Genomic DNA, 15,751 nt, shown 5'->3' on the forward strand with positions numbered 1-15,751 from the left:
GGTTCATGAGCAAGAAGGATTAAAGAATTGGTTAATTCCGATGGAACCCATAGCTTCCACACCATGTCATCTTCGACTGGGTTGCCTGTACAGTGTTTGACTTTTTTGTACACAAACCCATCAGATACTTGAAGATCAGGAAGCTGGCTTTCATTTTCTCTGACTGTCTCAATCAACTTCACATATTCCTCTGACCTGAAACTCAAGTCATCAAGGTCAATGTGAAGGACAACCTGGTGGAGATCTTCTGATATTGAAACATCGCAAAGGGCATCAACAGCGTATACTCGCGATAACGCGTCCGGAACAACGTGCTCAGAACCCTTTCGGTGTTCAATATCAAAATCAAACCCTTGAAGCTTTAAACTCCATCGGGCCAACCTACCATGCAAATCCTTCAGGTTCATCAACCACTTTAAGCTTGCATGGTCAGTCACAACTTTGAAGGGATGCCCTTCCACATAAGGCCGGAATTTCTTAATTCCCAAAACTGCCGCGTAACATTCCTGTTCTGTTACAGAATAATTTCTTTGGGACTTATTTAGCTTATGAGAATAATAATATATAGGCCTTTCTACACCTTCACTGTCTTCCTGGCACAACACACAGCCAACTCCAGTACTAGATGCATCGCAAAGGATTTTGAAAGGTTTGCTATAATCAGGGTTCACTAAAATTGGGGCGGTGGTTAGTGCCTCTTTGAGTTGATTGAAGGCACTGATTGCTTCAGGACCAAACTCGAATTTCGAACCCTTCAACGTGTTGGTAATAGGAGCAGCAATCCCTGAATAATCCTTTACAAATCTCCTATACCAACCCGACAATCCAAGAAACCTTCTAACCTGACGTTTAGTTTTTGGAACCGGGAACTCCATAACAGAAGAAACCTTTTCTGAATTTGTTTTCAGACAACCCTCCCCAACAACATAGCCAAGATAATTGAGTTCCTTAAAACAGAACTTGGACTTCTCTACGTTAATAGTAAGTCCAGCCTCTGTTAAACGGCCCGCAATTATCTTTAGCATCCGAATATGCTCATCAAATGTGGAAGTCACAATTAGTAGATCATCAACGTACGGGAAAACATTTTCCCTATACTGATGCGGTACAACCTTGTCGATCAACTTACACATACGCTGTGCTGCGTTGCATAAGCCAAAAGGCATGACTTTGAACTGAAGCAAAGGCAACCCCGGAACACTAAATGCTGTCTTCTCCCTTGAACTTTTCTCCAACGGTATCTGCCAGAAGGCGTCTTTCAAATCCACGCTCGAAAAGAAACGTGAATTTGAAAGACGACTTAGCAAACCTTCAATATTCGGAACCGGACCCGCAAATTTCTTCGTGACGGAATTGACTTTCCTGAAGTCTAGGCAGAGTCTATGTTTGCCGTTTGACTTCTTCACTAGAACAACAGGAGAGCTCCAAGCACTGTCGCTTTCCTCAATCACGCCAAGTTGAAACATGCGGTCCACCTCCTCATAGAGAAGTTTTTGAACCGCCGGAGAAACGGGATAATGCCGTTGTTTAATTGGTGCAGCATCACCGGTGTCAATATGATGCTCCTCAAGTCCAGTCCGTCCTAGGCCATGTACCGCATAAGATGGAAACAATGCTTTCACTTCCTCTAATGCTACTAACTGATCTGGTGACAATTCATGAAAATTCGGGTCAGTTGGTTGGGTCTTTGGGGTCTGATTTAATTCCGAAATGATTTGTGGAGCGAGATTGAAAAGCTTCCAAAAATCCACCCCAAGGTAGAGTCTCTGTTCCAAAGTTGGGACTACGAATAAACGCATTTCTTTTTCTAATCCCTTGTATATGACATTCACTAAAGCAGAGCCTATAATTGCCTGCTTCTGACCACCCGCTGTGTTTACCTCCGACGTGAACTCTTTGTAGGGAATTCCATTTTCAAGAAGGAATTCCAAAGCGCCTTGCCCCAGACAGCTTATGGACGCTCCTGAGTCTAAAAGGCCAAGAACGTTTGTATTGCCTATTTGGATGTTTGCATAAGGCCTGGGGTCGTCGGAACTAAGCAAAGCGGTAGAATCAATGGCTTTATGCATAGCTTTCTTATCTGCAAAACGTTGACGAAGTTTCAGGTTTTTGTCAGAGGTACAAGGTGCGTCTGTCGGATTTGTATCGAAAATTCGTGCACGGACTTCCTCATAATTGAGAAGACGCTCATGAAGGGTCGGCCTTGGTATGTTTTCAGTAGGTTTAGATATGGCTGGTTGATGCTGTCTTTCGAGTATTTTTGTTACGGTTGAATTTGATTGTTTTATATCATCTTTGTTACCTAATGATTCCTGAAAGGATTGTCGGGTCTCTTTGGTTGGGAGCAATGATCCCCGGACAGCATATTGCTCCTTGGTCGGTTTCCCGAACAATTAGGACAGCGAGTTGAAATTGTGTCTGGAAGCCCACAAGTGAAACAGAAAAATGATTGCTGGCTATTGGGACACTGCTTAAATTTGTGACCTGTCGAATTGCAGTTCCAGCATTTTAATGAAGGCAATTCTTTCGACGACTTTGAAACTCCGACGGCTTCTAATGACTGTTCGTAGGCAGCATCGGAAATTTCGCAGTCCACCTCATTGACATGTTTGTGAAACCTTTGCTGCCTCTGTAACTGATTAGAATTCGAACTTTCAACATTATATTTTTCAATGTTCCTACATGTATACACCATTTCTGGCAAACTAGCTGTCTTAAATGTCAAGAGCTTACCACCTATTTCAGGGCACACGTTTTTACGGAGTAGAAAAATTAATCTTTCATTACCGCGAGGATTTCGAAGTCTTGAATTTAGTTTCAGTAGATCTGAATAAAAATTGTCAAAGGATTCTCGAGAGCCCTGCCTACGATCATCCATTTTCCTTTCGAGTTCTTCATCGGTTTCCAGACTTCTAAAATGCTCTGTAAGAGCCATTTTAAGCTGCCACCAATCTTCCCTGGGATGTGACTTCTTATGTATCCAAAACCATGTGCTGACTTCACCTTCAATGAAATGATGGAAGTTTCGCACAACATCATCCCATTGAACATCGTAAGATGTACGTAAGTATTCCAATCGGAAAAGGAAATCGTCAACTGTCATGTTGCGATTATCATATTTCACACCCCATTTCTGATAATCGCAACCAGTTGAATTTCGGTTGGGTCTACTAAAATTTGAATTACATTGATAATTTGTTTGATTGTCAAATCTTGATTTTGTATTACCATTATTAATGTGCATGTTTTGAAATTCATAAATATGATCATTATTTGGATCAAAAATGTTTGATTGGTTACATTGTGGGGCATTTATTTGTCTTGGCACAGTTCCGGTTAATGGTCTTTTCGGAAGTGATTCCTGAACCACCTCAACAACTTGGTCCCGAATCTTTTGTCTTTCTTCGGCTAATATTTTGTCTAAGCTTTTCATAATATTTGTATTTTGGGCCTCAATAGCCGATGCAACCGCTTTTTGGACCAAACTGTTTATTGAATTAGTGTTTTGAAAAGGTCTAGGAGGAACAACATTTTGCTCTGTGTCATGATCTGGTGTTTTTTCTTCTATCCTATTCGGACATGGAAAAGGCAATATCTCTCTAGTAGCAATAAAAGGATTGGTTGACGAAAAATTAGGCTGCTTCTGCTTTGAAATTCTAGGACCGAAAGACCTAGTGTCATCTAAAACATTTAGAGGTGTAGAATTTAAAATCCTATCCATTCTTAATCCTAATAGCGTTTTCGTTTGGGAATTCTTAGAAGCGTCCGGGACTGTCCGATCCGGAATGCCAAACGATCAGAGTTAGATACTTTTTTTTATTCTGAAGTTTGGGTTTCTTTGTATTTGTGAAACATCAAATGCGAACGTCTGATGAAAGTTTTGTTTTGTTTATTTTTTTTTATTATCATTAAGTTATCTATTTTTGTTTTCTTTCTTCACATTATTTTAATATAGTTTAAAGTTTGTGCATAGTTAAAAATCTTGAAATTGAGAAATGAATAACAAAGAATGACATTTCATTACTTTGACATCTTAAGTGTTAACATGTGTGCGTGATTCTGGTTTTGATTCTGCCTCAAAATTCGGAATCGATTTTCTCTTCTTTTCAGAATTAGAACTGTCATTGAGTGCCAAACGATCAGTTTCAGAATCGTTCGGGAGAATTCCGGACAGTCCCGGACGACCAAACGAAAACGCTATAAGTCTTTAAAATGATTAAATGGTCCCTTGGACCCACTTGGCTGATCAGACATTTTAATTTTACTTATTAATCGAGCAGACAAAAAAAAAAAAAAAATTCAACAATTATGTTTATATGTTAAATATTTTATATATATACGAATATTAAAGAGTTCAAACATTAATTAAATGGAGCGACTGATGACATTAAGAACCAGAAACCTAGATAAACTGAGCTCCGCTTGTGTATTAAAAGAAGTTTCAGCTAATCAGTTTATTCAGTTCCTGACCTGACACCTTTTATAGTGTTTGCCAAAGTAAATGAAGCAACAGACAGATAGGTACTGCAATTCCCTATTCCGGACAGCAAATATCGAGCTTTCACCATAAGTATATCAAGCCAAGAACCAAATTAGTTTGAGAAAATTGCAAGTGCATATGCACAGCAGCTGACAAAGAAGAAACAAGACTTCCTCTTTCGGACAGTACATATACACTAACTTGCAAAACCCCAAACTGAAATCGAAAATACCAAGAGCTATTTGATCAGAAAATGTTCCAAAACAAAGACACCTGATATTTTCTTTCCTCTGGACAATCCCCTCTAACTCAGACACCCCGCATCAAACAACGAAATAAACTTCCATTGCTGGACAGAGAATCCTAACCGGAAAGAATTGTCAAAAGTTAACAAAAATTTTTGGTCCACCTCCAAACATATAGGTAGAAAGTTACAAATTAAATTTTAAAAAATTTTAACCACGAATAAAAAAAAAAACGAAGAGTATAAAAAACGAAAACAAATAAAAACCCCAAGAAATTACTAAAGAACAAATAAACAAAAAACTTTGAGCAAAAATTATTAAGACTACTATAAGGTACCCTTAACAACAATTGCCCCACGTTCTGGGCGCCATCTGTAACGGTCTAGACCTTTTCCCAATAATGAAGGTGAGAATGTAGTCAACCCTTCCATCCTGTAGGTACAGATCCTACACAAAATTATGGATGGAAGGGTGTCCAGGAAGCAGAGCCAGGTCAGACATGTTTTTTTTTTGCTTTGCTTAGCTCGCCGGATGTGGGGGGGTTCTTTTTGACCCGCTTACCTGGACTACCGCATTGTTATCATGCCTGGTTTATCAATAATTAACATTCTAAATACCAAAAATCTCAAAATTAAAATAATCTAGGACTGAAAAACTATACTTGAACAGACTGACAAAACGGACATTAAAATTAAGCTACGTTATAGAAAAATTAAAAAAATTAATTATGCCGGAGGTAAACGAAAAATCTCTGCTTTCCAATTAACCTAGGGTAGAAGGGGGAGCATTTGCCAGTGGGGTACCTTTGCCAGTCCAGGTTTTTTTCCAAACCAACAGAATATTAAATACAGAAAAATCATTTTGTGTTGCACATTTATGATTGAAAACTTTGCACAAAGTTTGACAGCTTTTGGCATGACACGAAATAAATTAGACGCTTGTGTTAGTTTTTTAATGTTGAGAACCAAAATATGAAGGTACATAACCGTCGTAAATTGTAAGTATTTGTCGTGTTAAATTACTTTTTGATACAAATATCTTTTCAAAATTATGTGTACTATGCTGTGTAGAAGCGATTTTTTTACTGTTTAACTTATAAAAAAGTTATAAGTAAATTTTTGAAAGATTAGCTTGTGGGGTGCATTTGCCATTCGTTTTTGGGTAGGTTTTGCTCTGGCAAATGCACCCCATGGGGTACATTTGCCAGAAGCAAGCTTCCTCAAAAGAGGATGGCAGAATCCTTTAAAATCAGTCCCTTCTTCGTATTTTCAGCTAAAAAGAAGTTTTGTTTATGAATATTGGTTTTATTTGTATTAACTTTGATATTTAGGTAACTGGCAATCCCTCCCCACCCCCGTGGCAAAGCCTCCCACCTGGGGAGGCTTTGCCACATCACTTTTCATTTTTTTGAATAAATTATTAAAAATAGAAAAAATTAATATATCAAGATGAAAAAAATATTTAAGTGAAGATAATAAAGTCAATAATAATATCAGATATAAAAAAAATTAAAAGAATCGTAAAAACTTTGCGTTTAGTCAATTTTCCTAAATCCTGGCAAATCCTCCCCCTTCTACCCTACTTGTCATTTTAATACACGGGCACCATGGTGTAATTGGTACCCTTGAGCACCCTCCCTCTGCCTAACTCATTTCTGAGAAGGCTCCTTGGCTGCCGCGTGCTCAGATTTGTGCGACAGCCCCTAAAATAAGACCTCAAGCCTCACCTACGGAGACTCAGTTAATTTTTGGACTCTTATATCCCTTCCGTCACCAGTCGCTCCTCATGAAGTTTAGTATTTCATACTAATATTTTTCAGAACCAAAATAAAAATAACGAAAACTTGCTCATTTCATTTTCAAAAGAATTAAGATTAATTTATTACTATAATTATGTAATAATTATTCATAAAAATAGGGTTGTTTATACGAATTAATCAGAATTATTGAAAGAAAATTAAAATTAATGAAATTTAATTATTCAATTACTATGTATTTTAAATTTAGCAAATCGTATAGATAAAGTTAAATTTAATATATATTTAAAAAGGAGATAAAAGAAAACTCACTCAAACTCAATGTAATAACAATTATAAAAATAATAAAAAAAATTAACAGAAAATCACATACCTGCATCCATTTAGATTGTGCGCACAAGCTGTTTGGACCTGTATAGAAAAGTTGGAATAATTAAGTAAATCACCCAAATTTGAGTGAATTCCTTGCACAAGCTTCCACGAATCAGAAAGTAAAACAACTTATTTAAAAAAAAAAGGTTAAAACTAATGAAAATATGAAAACGAACACAATTTAACATAAATACACAATTAGAATAATAAAAAAAACAAATTATTAAGAACAGCAAAAAAAAGTGACGCCACAATTGTTAAAATTTCTTCAAAATTTCTTGAATTGATATTATTTCCTCGAAACTTCAATTCTTGATTCGCACTGGATTAAGAAACGATAGATTTTTTTTAAAGCTTAATAGTTTCGGCTTTTGCTTTTTAAAAATGTTAAAATCCGTCTGGATCGAGATAGGATTCGCACTGGATTAAGAAAACGATAAATTTTTCAAAGCTTAATAGTTTCGGCTTTTGCTTTTTAAAATATTTAAATCCGTCTGGATCGAGATAGGATTCTTATTATTTTATTTTGTCGCAATTAGCAAAACTTTATTCGAGATTGAATGGCATCTTTAAAAGATGTATCTTAGGGGCACAGCACTGTTTGGATATAATGAATATCACTCTTATATATTTTTTAATTCCTTTTTTTTTTTTGTTAAACTCCAATATCTAATGTAACCATCAATATGATTTGGTAGATTATATTTGGATTAAAAGTATTTTTCAGGAATTTTTTTTTTTTTATTGCACGTTTTCAAATCACAAAATGCCCTAGAACTTTTCAAAAATGTATTCTTATTTTTTTTTTTTTTTCTTCTCTAGCAAAAGTCTTTTCGGTTTAAAATTTCAAACTTGAATGGACAATTTTCAAACGAAATTTTCAAATATAATTTTTTGTTGCCTTGACAACTCAAATATTGTTTTCTGAGCTACTCGATTTATTTTTTATTGACCAGCTAAGTTGTTTTGATGCAAAGTGTTTTTTTTTTAATTTTTTTTTGTCTTCTATTGTTATATAGGCGACCCTACAATCGAAATAATTAAAACCTTTTTTTTTTAAATACTCTCTTCCATATTGGTTATCCAGCTTAAGATAGACATATAAATGGAAAGAATTCTGGGATCAACTTTTCAAAATTTATGAATTTAGTCATTTCTAGTCATTTTTAATCTGTTTTTTCAAAGAAGACAGCACAAAAATTGGTTTCTTTAACTTCACTAAAAAAGCAATTTTTCAATAGTCAGTTAGAGGTTATTCAAAATAAATACACACAAATTTTGGAGTAAATGTGGCGTATCCCAAAGTTCTGAAATTTCTCCATAGTAAATAATGTTTACGATTTTGTGTCGTGATGGAACAAAAAATCAATACCAGCCATTTGGCTTAGTAACTTACTAAAATGGCTTTGGCAATTTACTTAATCATTTAAAATTTTGCGCAATTAGAATTAACAAAAACGACATCAGAAAAGAAGTGTGAAAGAGAACTCGATTTTTGTACTTCCTTAACTTGCCCTGTGTTGCTACAAAGCAAGTCAAAATAAACTGTATGAGCTCTACTATTTTCAAAGCAATCTACCCGAAGAACTTAAAGTGGAAATATGTAGTTTTAAATTTAAATATTGTACATTTTTTTAATTCAAAGTTAGTAACTTCATTATTTTGCTAACACATTCGGATACATGCCATACCGACTGAATCATCTTTTCCATGAAAATTCAGTACCGATCCAAATGGGAGCAAACTACCTCGTGCGAATGGTAAATGTAAATATCTTCAGTTTTCTTTTTGAATGCACTAACTAATAGTCTATTCATTTTGATTCAAATCGATTTTGTTCGAATTTTTAAATCAAACCCTGAAACTCAACAATTATTGCAGATCACATCTTTTTCATATAAGTCTAAGAGCCCACAGCAAATTTTGAGAGTGGAGTGATAGCCAAAATTTGAGTATGCACTTTTATAGGCTTATGCGTTCTAATAACGAATTCAAAGGTCTGGCAGTTTTAAATCGCAGCTTTTAGATTATTTACTGCCCGAGATATCTTTAGTTGTTTGGCGTATTACAGTCCATAGAAATTTTCGGAAAGATTTAAGCGGGTCTTGAAAGAAGGAACACTGAAACTAAAATATGTTACTTAATATGTTCAAAAAATTTTCTTTATATAAAAGAATAAGGTCTGAAGAAGTCAAGAAAAAGTTTTTTTTTTGCATTTTCTAATGGTAATATTCGAGTTCAGCACACCGAAAAACCTTCAGAAAAGTATATTTTTACAAATGAAACTATTAACTAAAAATTAATTATTATTCAAAAATTTAATTTTTTTTTGTTTTACTTTTTTTTTTTTTAAGATTGAAATATTCCTGTTTTGTTGCAAAATGCTAAGAATAAATTGATCTTTCATAATCACAAGAAATAAAATGCACGACTGGGGTAGCACGTACTTGCTCTTATGCTTAAAGTAACTCTAATGTTAAAGCTTTTTATTCAAGAAAATTAGGAAAAATTTGATATTTTCAAGAAATTTCATAGGTAGTGTAAAAAAATAAAATCTGTTTTTATAATTAATTAAACACCGTCTTAAATGATGTTTAAAAAAAAAAAAAACCAAGTATGCCATTTTATTACTTGTACTTATTACTTAAACACTTTTGTATAAATTTTTTTATTAAAATCGGGTTAATGTTGTACGAGATATTCAGAAACGAAAAAAAACCGTTCTATGACAGGTACCGTTAATAAAGGTACAAAAAATATTTTTTTTATTTTAAAAGTTGGCTCTTATGTGTAATACTACAAACAAAAATTTTAATCAAAATCGTTAGAGCCGTTTTTGAATAAAATTAACTTTTGTATTTCCGTTATATGGCAGGTACCGTTAGTTTTGGTCATAAAAAAAAAATTTCAATTTCCCCTCTAGCTCTAGGGAATCACCAAAAACTGCTAACTACCAAGTTTGAAGAAAATCACTTCACTTGTTTAGGCTGCAGCTCCAGATAGAGACAGACAGACAGACAGAATTGCTGGACCCACTTTTTTGGCATTCTCCATCATCGTAATGTCATGTAAAATTGTTATCTCGAGTTCGATTTTTTTTACGAATCCTAAACTTGCCCTATAGTACCTATATCACAAGTAAAAATGCTGTAGAAAAAGTAGAGAAAACCCACTCTTTATCGCAGCCAGTTTTATACTTCTTTGTAGGTAGTTTGACTTTGATTCTTAATCTTCAATAATAAAAACATCAATTTAACACAAATAACAAAGAAAAAGTATTTATTTCTTAGAATAAATGCAAATTATTTAAAACAATTTATTAAAAAAAAAAAAAATAATAATAATATACATATAGGTAATATGAAAAAAACTATGTTTTATATTAAATTTAAATAAATATTTATTGACCAGTCTAAATTGGTGTTTCCCTAAAATATATATTAAATTATAATCAACACATATATATATATATATAAATCCTAAAAAGACAAAAGAAATTATTATAAGAAGCGAATGCATTACAGACACCATTATTTTAAATGAAGCTTTGGTTAGAGACTTTTCTTCCATCACTGGCATATAATTTCTACTCTTAATGAAATAATAATTGCTAAAGAACTTACAATCTAGATTTTTAACGGTTATTATAATGCAGTAGTAGGTAGTATAATGAAGAGTATTACTTGTGTAAGTCAGGGCATGGATAAGGGAGCGGCGGCGGCGGCAAGCAAAAGGGAATTAAGGACCGAATGTTTGCGATTGCACTTTTAAAAATGAAGAAGAAGATTCCTCCCCAATTTATTTATTAACTAAACCTCTAGCTTTGGGATAAGCCGAAGCTGGCTTCTTTATCCCTTTAGGTTGCACCTGTTGCCTCTTGTTGCTATCGACTTTGGACGATTTAATACTTCTCACCCCATTCGTAGTCACCGATTGCGAGTTCTGGTTAATAATTTTCTCCATACGATGCCGAATGCTATTTGTATTATCGCCCCCAATATCTATATCATCACCTGTCTGCATAGCCTGAGCCAAAACAGCCTGTAAAGATGCAGAAACTCTTGGACTTCGATACTCTTGAGTAGTTCGACACGGCATATCCAATTCATAGTTGACAATATTCTCGCTTTTAAAACGAATTGACGTTGGGACGTTCTTCTGAGCTTCTTGTAGGCCATATTCGGAAACAGGTCGACGACGCTGATGATGTGATACAGGACGTTTCATGCTGCGAGTATCATTAATACTCAATGCCGAGAATTTCCATTCCTCCTTGTCTTCGTCATACTTGGCTTGAGTGTAGAGACGATTCTTAACCTCAACTGGAACAAAGTTATCAATGATTAAGAGCTGCCGCTTTAACTCCTTTACCAATTCATTTTGTGCCATTTCCAGCTCCCTCAAATCCTGATTATGCTCATATTTTGTATCATTCAACTCCTGCTGCAGTGCCAAGTATTTGGCATAACATTTAGATAGTTTCCTCTTCTTCAATTCGACTTCCTGTTCCAATGAGGTGACCGTTTCTCGTATTTCTAATGTTGTCTCCTCTTTCAACTCCAATTGCTGTTGCATTTCAATTTCTCTCTTCTTCCGCTCAGCAATTTCACGTAGTTTCTTCTCCAATTCTTCTTGCCGTTCGCTATAAGTGTCCAATAGATTCTTTCCTCCTCGAACCAATTGACTCTCCAACTCAGCCAATCTAGCAGCCAATTGTGCAGTGGCAACACGTTCCCTCTCCAAGACTTCATTCGATTTCTGTTCATCCTCCTCTGGGGGTTGTTCTCCATCCTCTTCATCTTCTTCCTCCTCCTCTTCCTCGACTGCAGCTGTCTCCTGGGATTCCTTACTTTCCTGATGCTTGACTTTCTTTTGTTTCTTCTTTGCTGCTCGCCGTTCACGCTGCCTCGGGGCAATTGACCTCTTCAAACGCTCGATCTCCTCTTGGTACTCCTTCAACTTGGCATCTTGTGGATCCTCGTTCTTTATTGGCTGATTCTGAATGGTCTTGGCTCGAGAAGCATACCGCAAAGTCGTCAAAGTTTCATTGCAATTATAAGCCGATGGACCAATGTTGGCAATCATGATGGTTTTGGAATTACCTCCCAAAGAGTCTTGCAAAAGCCTTGTCAACTTCGAATCTCGATAGGGAACATGAGGAGAATTCTCTGCCAAAGCAGAGATGACATTACCCAGAGAGGATAGAGCCAGATTGATCTTACTAGCTTCCTTAAGTCGTTCGGCACTAGCACCAGTCTTTGATTGCCTCTCACTACCAGCCAAATCGATTAGATTCAACTTGCCCACTTTGACGGCATTGGTTTCAGTGTGACACATCTCAATTTTAATCATGAATATAGCATGAGATCGAGAACTGTGCTCATTCATGTTTGTGAATCCTACAGTTCGATTCTTATTTCCCGACTGCATCACATTCAACATATCTTCGACGCTTTTGCAACTGACGGAATGTAAATTGGGAACATAAACTCCAAGGTTACCCCTTTCCCTAACCTCTAGATGCTTACTATTTGGACGTAGAAGATCTCTTAATTCTTCCATATAGATTTCCAAATAAGAAACATCTACAAGGAAATTCATATTTTCTGTGCGATTAATGTGGGACCAGATTTGATCGAAGGTACGTGGAATGATTCCCATGAGTTGTTCATTCCCACGAATACCCTCCATGGTGAATGTCTTTCCGGTTCCTGTTTGGCCATAAGCAAATATACAACCATTGAAACCTTCAAGAACACTCGAGACTAAAGGCCATACAACTTCGTTGTAGACATTTGTCTGTGTAGACAAATGATCGTAGGCGGCATCGTAAGTGAACACTTTTCTAGCCTCTTTATTTTGTTCATGAGGATTGGATATTTCAACAACTCCTCGATTTGGATAGACTGTTATGACTTCAGAGGAGCCTTCAGTTTTCTCACGATTGCTCATTGGGCGGCATCTTACTACCACTTGTACGCACTCGTTGGTGGCTTTTTCTTTTTTGTTTTTAGCACTCATTTTTGGAGTGACGTTATTTGTGACTTGTTTGTGTACAAATATTGGTTTCCCAGCCGACGATAAAAAAGGAGTGTGAGGATGTCACACACTCAAAAATCTAATAAATCGATAAATGGAAAAATGTTTGGTTTTATTTTGTATTTTTTTGAGAAAAGTGATTTCAAGTGAAACTTTTTCACTTACGTATGACCAAATATATGTAGTCAGTTTCTCAATTGGGAATTATCAATGATTTTTAGTAGATTTGTTGTTTTTATTGCTGAAAATAAACAATTAGTCATTTGGTGGGTTGTGATGGGGCGGAGAAAATTATTATATATTTTTTACCCACTTGAATTTTTTGGAATCAAATCGACGACTACAATGAAGGTTGTTTTTTTTTATTATAACTCTAATGTGCGATATTATTTCTTGTTAATTTAAATTGCATATTTTTTTAAGTTGATGTGCGTTTTTATTGTTGGGAAAAATCTTTGGTTTTTTGAGGAAAAGTTCACTTTTTTTCGTTTTGAAAAATATTTATGAGTTTTTTTTATTGAACTTTTCTTTTGCTAGGCTTTTGGCTTGTCTGCTGGAAGAAAAATGCAAAATTATGGGAAGGTGACAGATGGAAATTTGAAAAGTGGTGATTGAATGCATTCAGTGTTTTTATGGGAGATTTTCATTTGGGTGTTTCTTTGGGCCTGGCTACACAGTGTCACAGTATACATAAAAAGGTAATATATTCCGAACGTTGTCAAAATTTGTTTGTCAAAAATGGGCACCAATCTGTCAGGTCAGCCTTTAATTTTTATATTTCAATCGCAGTAAACAGGAAATTTGTTTTTGTTTTAATTTATAAAATGTCATTTAAAAATATTATAAATTGAAAAATAAATTAAGAATTCGGTAGCTGACATTGGTCGCCAAAGTGTCATGTTTTGACAATCTGGCGACCAATGTCAGTTCGGAATTACCTTTCTATGTGTACTGTGACACAGTGTTGTGCCCAATCACGTTCCATTTCACATTTTCTGGGAACAAACGTCAAAAAGAGGAAAATCCTCACCCCCCTACAAACTGACTGCTAAGGCGATTGAAAAATCACCATGTAGCCCGGCACTTTGGGCTGAAGCCTAGTACGCTGCTGATGCGAATCGAAATTTTCCATACAAAATTTCGGTTACGAAATCTTGAACGAAGTTTCTTTTTTTTTTGTTTTTGCTTTAAAACTTATTTTCGGATGTATGTTCTTGAATTTTTGTATTTATATGTCTATTATTTTTGCTTTGCTATAATACTTGATGGTATTTTTTCGTTGTGTTTGTGTGTTTGTGTTTTAACTAAAAAATGTGGTTGAACAGCTGATTGACATTCTTTTTAAGCTATTTCTGTTTCTTTATTTTTGCCTTGCCGGTCTATTATATTCCTTATCCGGAAAATATAAAGAAACACACTCAAACCCAAGTAACAATTTTACTTGCATAAGGTCCATTTTGTCCGATTCGGCAAGCTATAGTTTGTATACGTTTAGTTTAAGGCTTACTTACGCAAGTCATCCATTTTGGAAAGAAAGGAGGTCTCCTCAAGGCTATCTTGAAGTGTTAAGAAGAAGCCTTGTAAATATCAGTTAAAGAAGACCTTTATAAGACCTGTTTAAACCGTTCTAAAGAAGCCTTGTATTTTCAAGTGACAGAAGGCCTCTATAAGACCTGTTCCAAGAGACTCTTGTAAGTATGCAATGTTTTCACCTGTAAGTATGCAAAGTTTTTATCCTGCAGATATGCAATGTTTGTAATGCATGGTGCTGGCTTGGTATGCAAAGGTACGTGGGATCGATTCCTGGCCGGGCCATGTGATGAAAATAAAAAAATGTGTTCTTTTTCAATTAAAATAAAATATTCTCATAATTTCAGAACAACAGAAAAAGCAGTGGAATTTCCAAAAAAGGAAAAGAAACAAAATAGGAAAAAATTAAAATAAATAAAATAATATGTAGAAAATGCATAACAGAACAAATCAAAAGAAAATGAAATAAAATTCAATAAATTCAATAAATTCTTTTTTTTTTATGCATATTTCAACATTTTCTACAACACCTTTAACAACTTCTATAAGGCCTTATTATAACATCCTACGCAAGTTATCCCTCAGCAGGAAGACCTCCGTAAGGCCATTTTAAGCTGTTTGTCACAAGCTATTAGCTTGTGCATTACCTGTGAAGGAAAGTCCTATGCAATTTCGGTAAAATGCGCCAAAATGATTTGTATAAGACCTGTCCTTCTTATTATGAAAGCCAAAAAATAGCTTGCATTGACCCTTATGAAAGCTAAATTGTTACTTGGGAAGTGTCAATACGTTAACGTACGTATGCCGTAGTTCAACCCCTGGATTTGTGTAAATTTTAAATGTTTACCATTTGCATCGAATCGTGAATACCCCTAATTTTTTTAATGTAAAATATTTTTAGTGGCAATAAATATTTTTTTTTTTCAATGCAAATATTTTTCAGCTGCAATAAAAACATTTTTTCAATGCAAATATTTTTCAGTTGCAATAAATATTTTTTTTAATGCAAATTATTTTTATTTGGAATAAATATTTATTTTTTTAATTTCAAATGCATTTTTTTAATTGATATTTTTACAACCTTGGTATGCAGTATATTCGGCCCATGATTTCTTTTTCTTTTTTTCTTCTTTGTTTTAGCTTTTGTAAATCTTTTTACAACCGAAAATGGCAGGTTTACCATTTCGATTCAGTTGGATACAAACAAAAAGAAATATACATATTTTTTTAATTTTATTTAAAGTGTAAGCTCTGCCTAAGAAGAGAAAAGAGTTTCCAGAAAAAAATATTTATTACTGAATGCATTCATTGCTTCTTGTAATCAGATTT

At 34.8% G+C, this 15,751-nt stretch overlaps 1 protein-coding gene across 2 annotated transcripts; it reads right to left on the reverse strand.

Moving 5' to 3' along the window:
* Positions 1-10,230: 10,230 nt before the first annotated feature.
* Positions 10,231-13,460, reverse strand: LOC129905705 (kinesin-like protein Klp68D). 2 transcript variants are annotated; one of them, XM_055981245.1, is made up of 3 exons: positions 13,206-13,460; positions 13,058-13,133; positions 10,231-12,971 (listed from the first exon to the last, which is right to left on the reverse strand). In XM_055981245.1, the coding sequence occupies exon 3, from the start codon at positions 12,872-12,874 to the stop codon at positions 10,652-10,654; it is 2,223 nt and encodes a 740-aa protein (XP_055837220.1). In that variant the 5' UTR covers positions 12,875-12,971; positions 13,058-13,133; positions 13,206-13,460; the 3' UTR covers positions 10,231-10,651. The 2 variants fall into 2 exon arrangements, with proteins under 2 accessions (XP_055837220.1, XP_055837221.1); XM_055981246.1 differs by having other exon boundaries at positions 13,202-13,460.
* Between the last annotated feature and the right edge of the window lie 2,291 nt (positions 13,461-15,751).

Source organism: Episyrphus balteatus, chromosome 1 (genome assembly GCF_945859705.1).
Source record: "Episyrphus balteatus chromosome 1, idEpiBalt1.1, whole genome shotgun sequence".
Classification (NCBI taxonomy): domain Eukaryota; kingdom Metazoa; phylum Arthropoda; class Insecta; order Diptera; family Syrphidae; genus Episyrphus; species Episyrphus balteatus.

Excerpts from the sequence above, each read along its gene's own strand:
- LOC129905705 (XM_055981245.1), bottom strand. The coding sequence starts at position 12,874 with ATGAGTGCTAAAAACAAAAAAGAAAAAGCCACCAACGAGTGCGTACAA.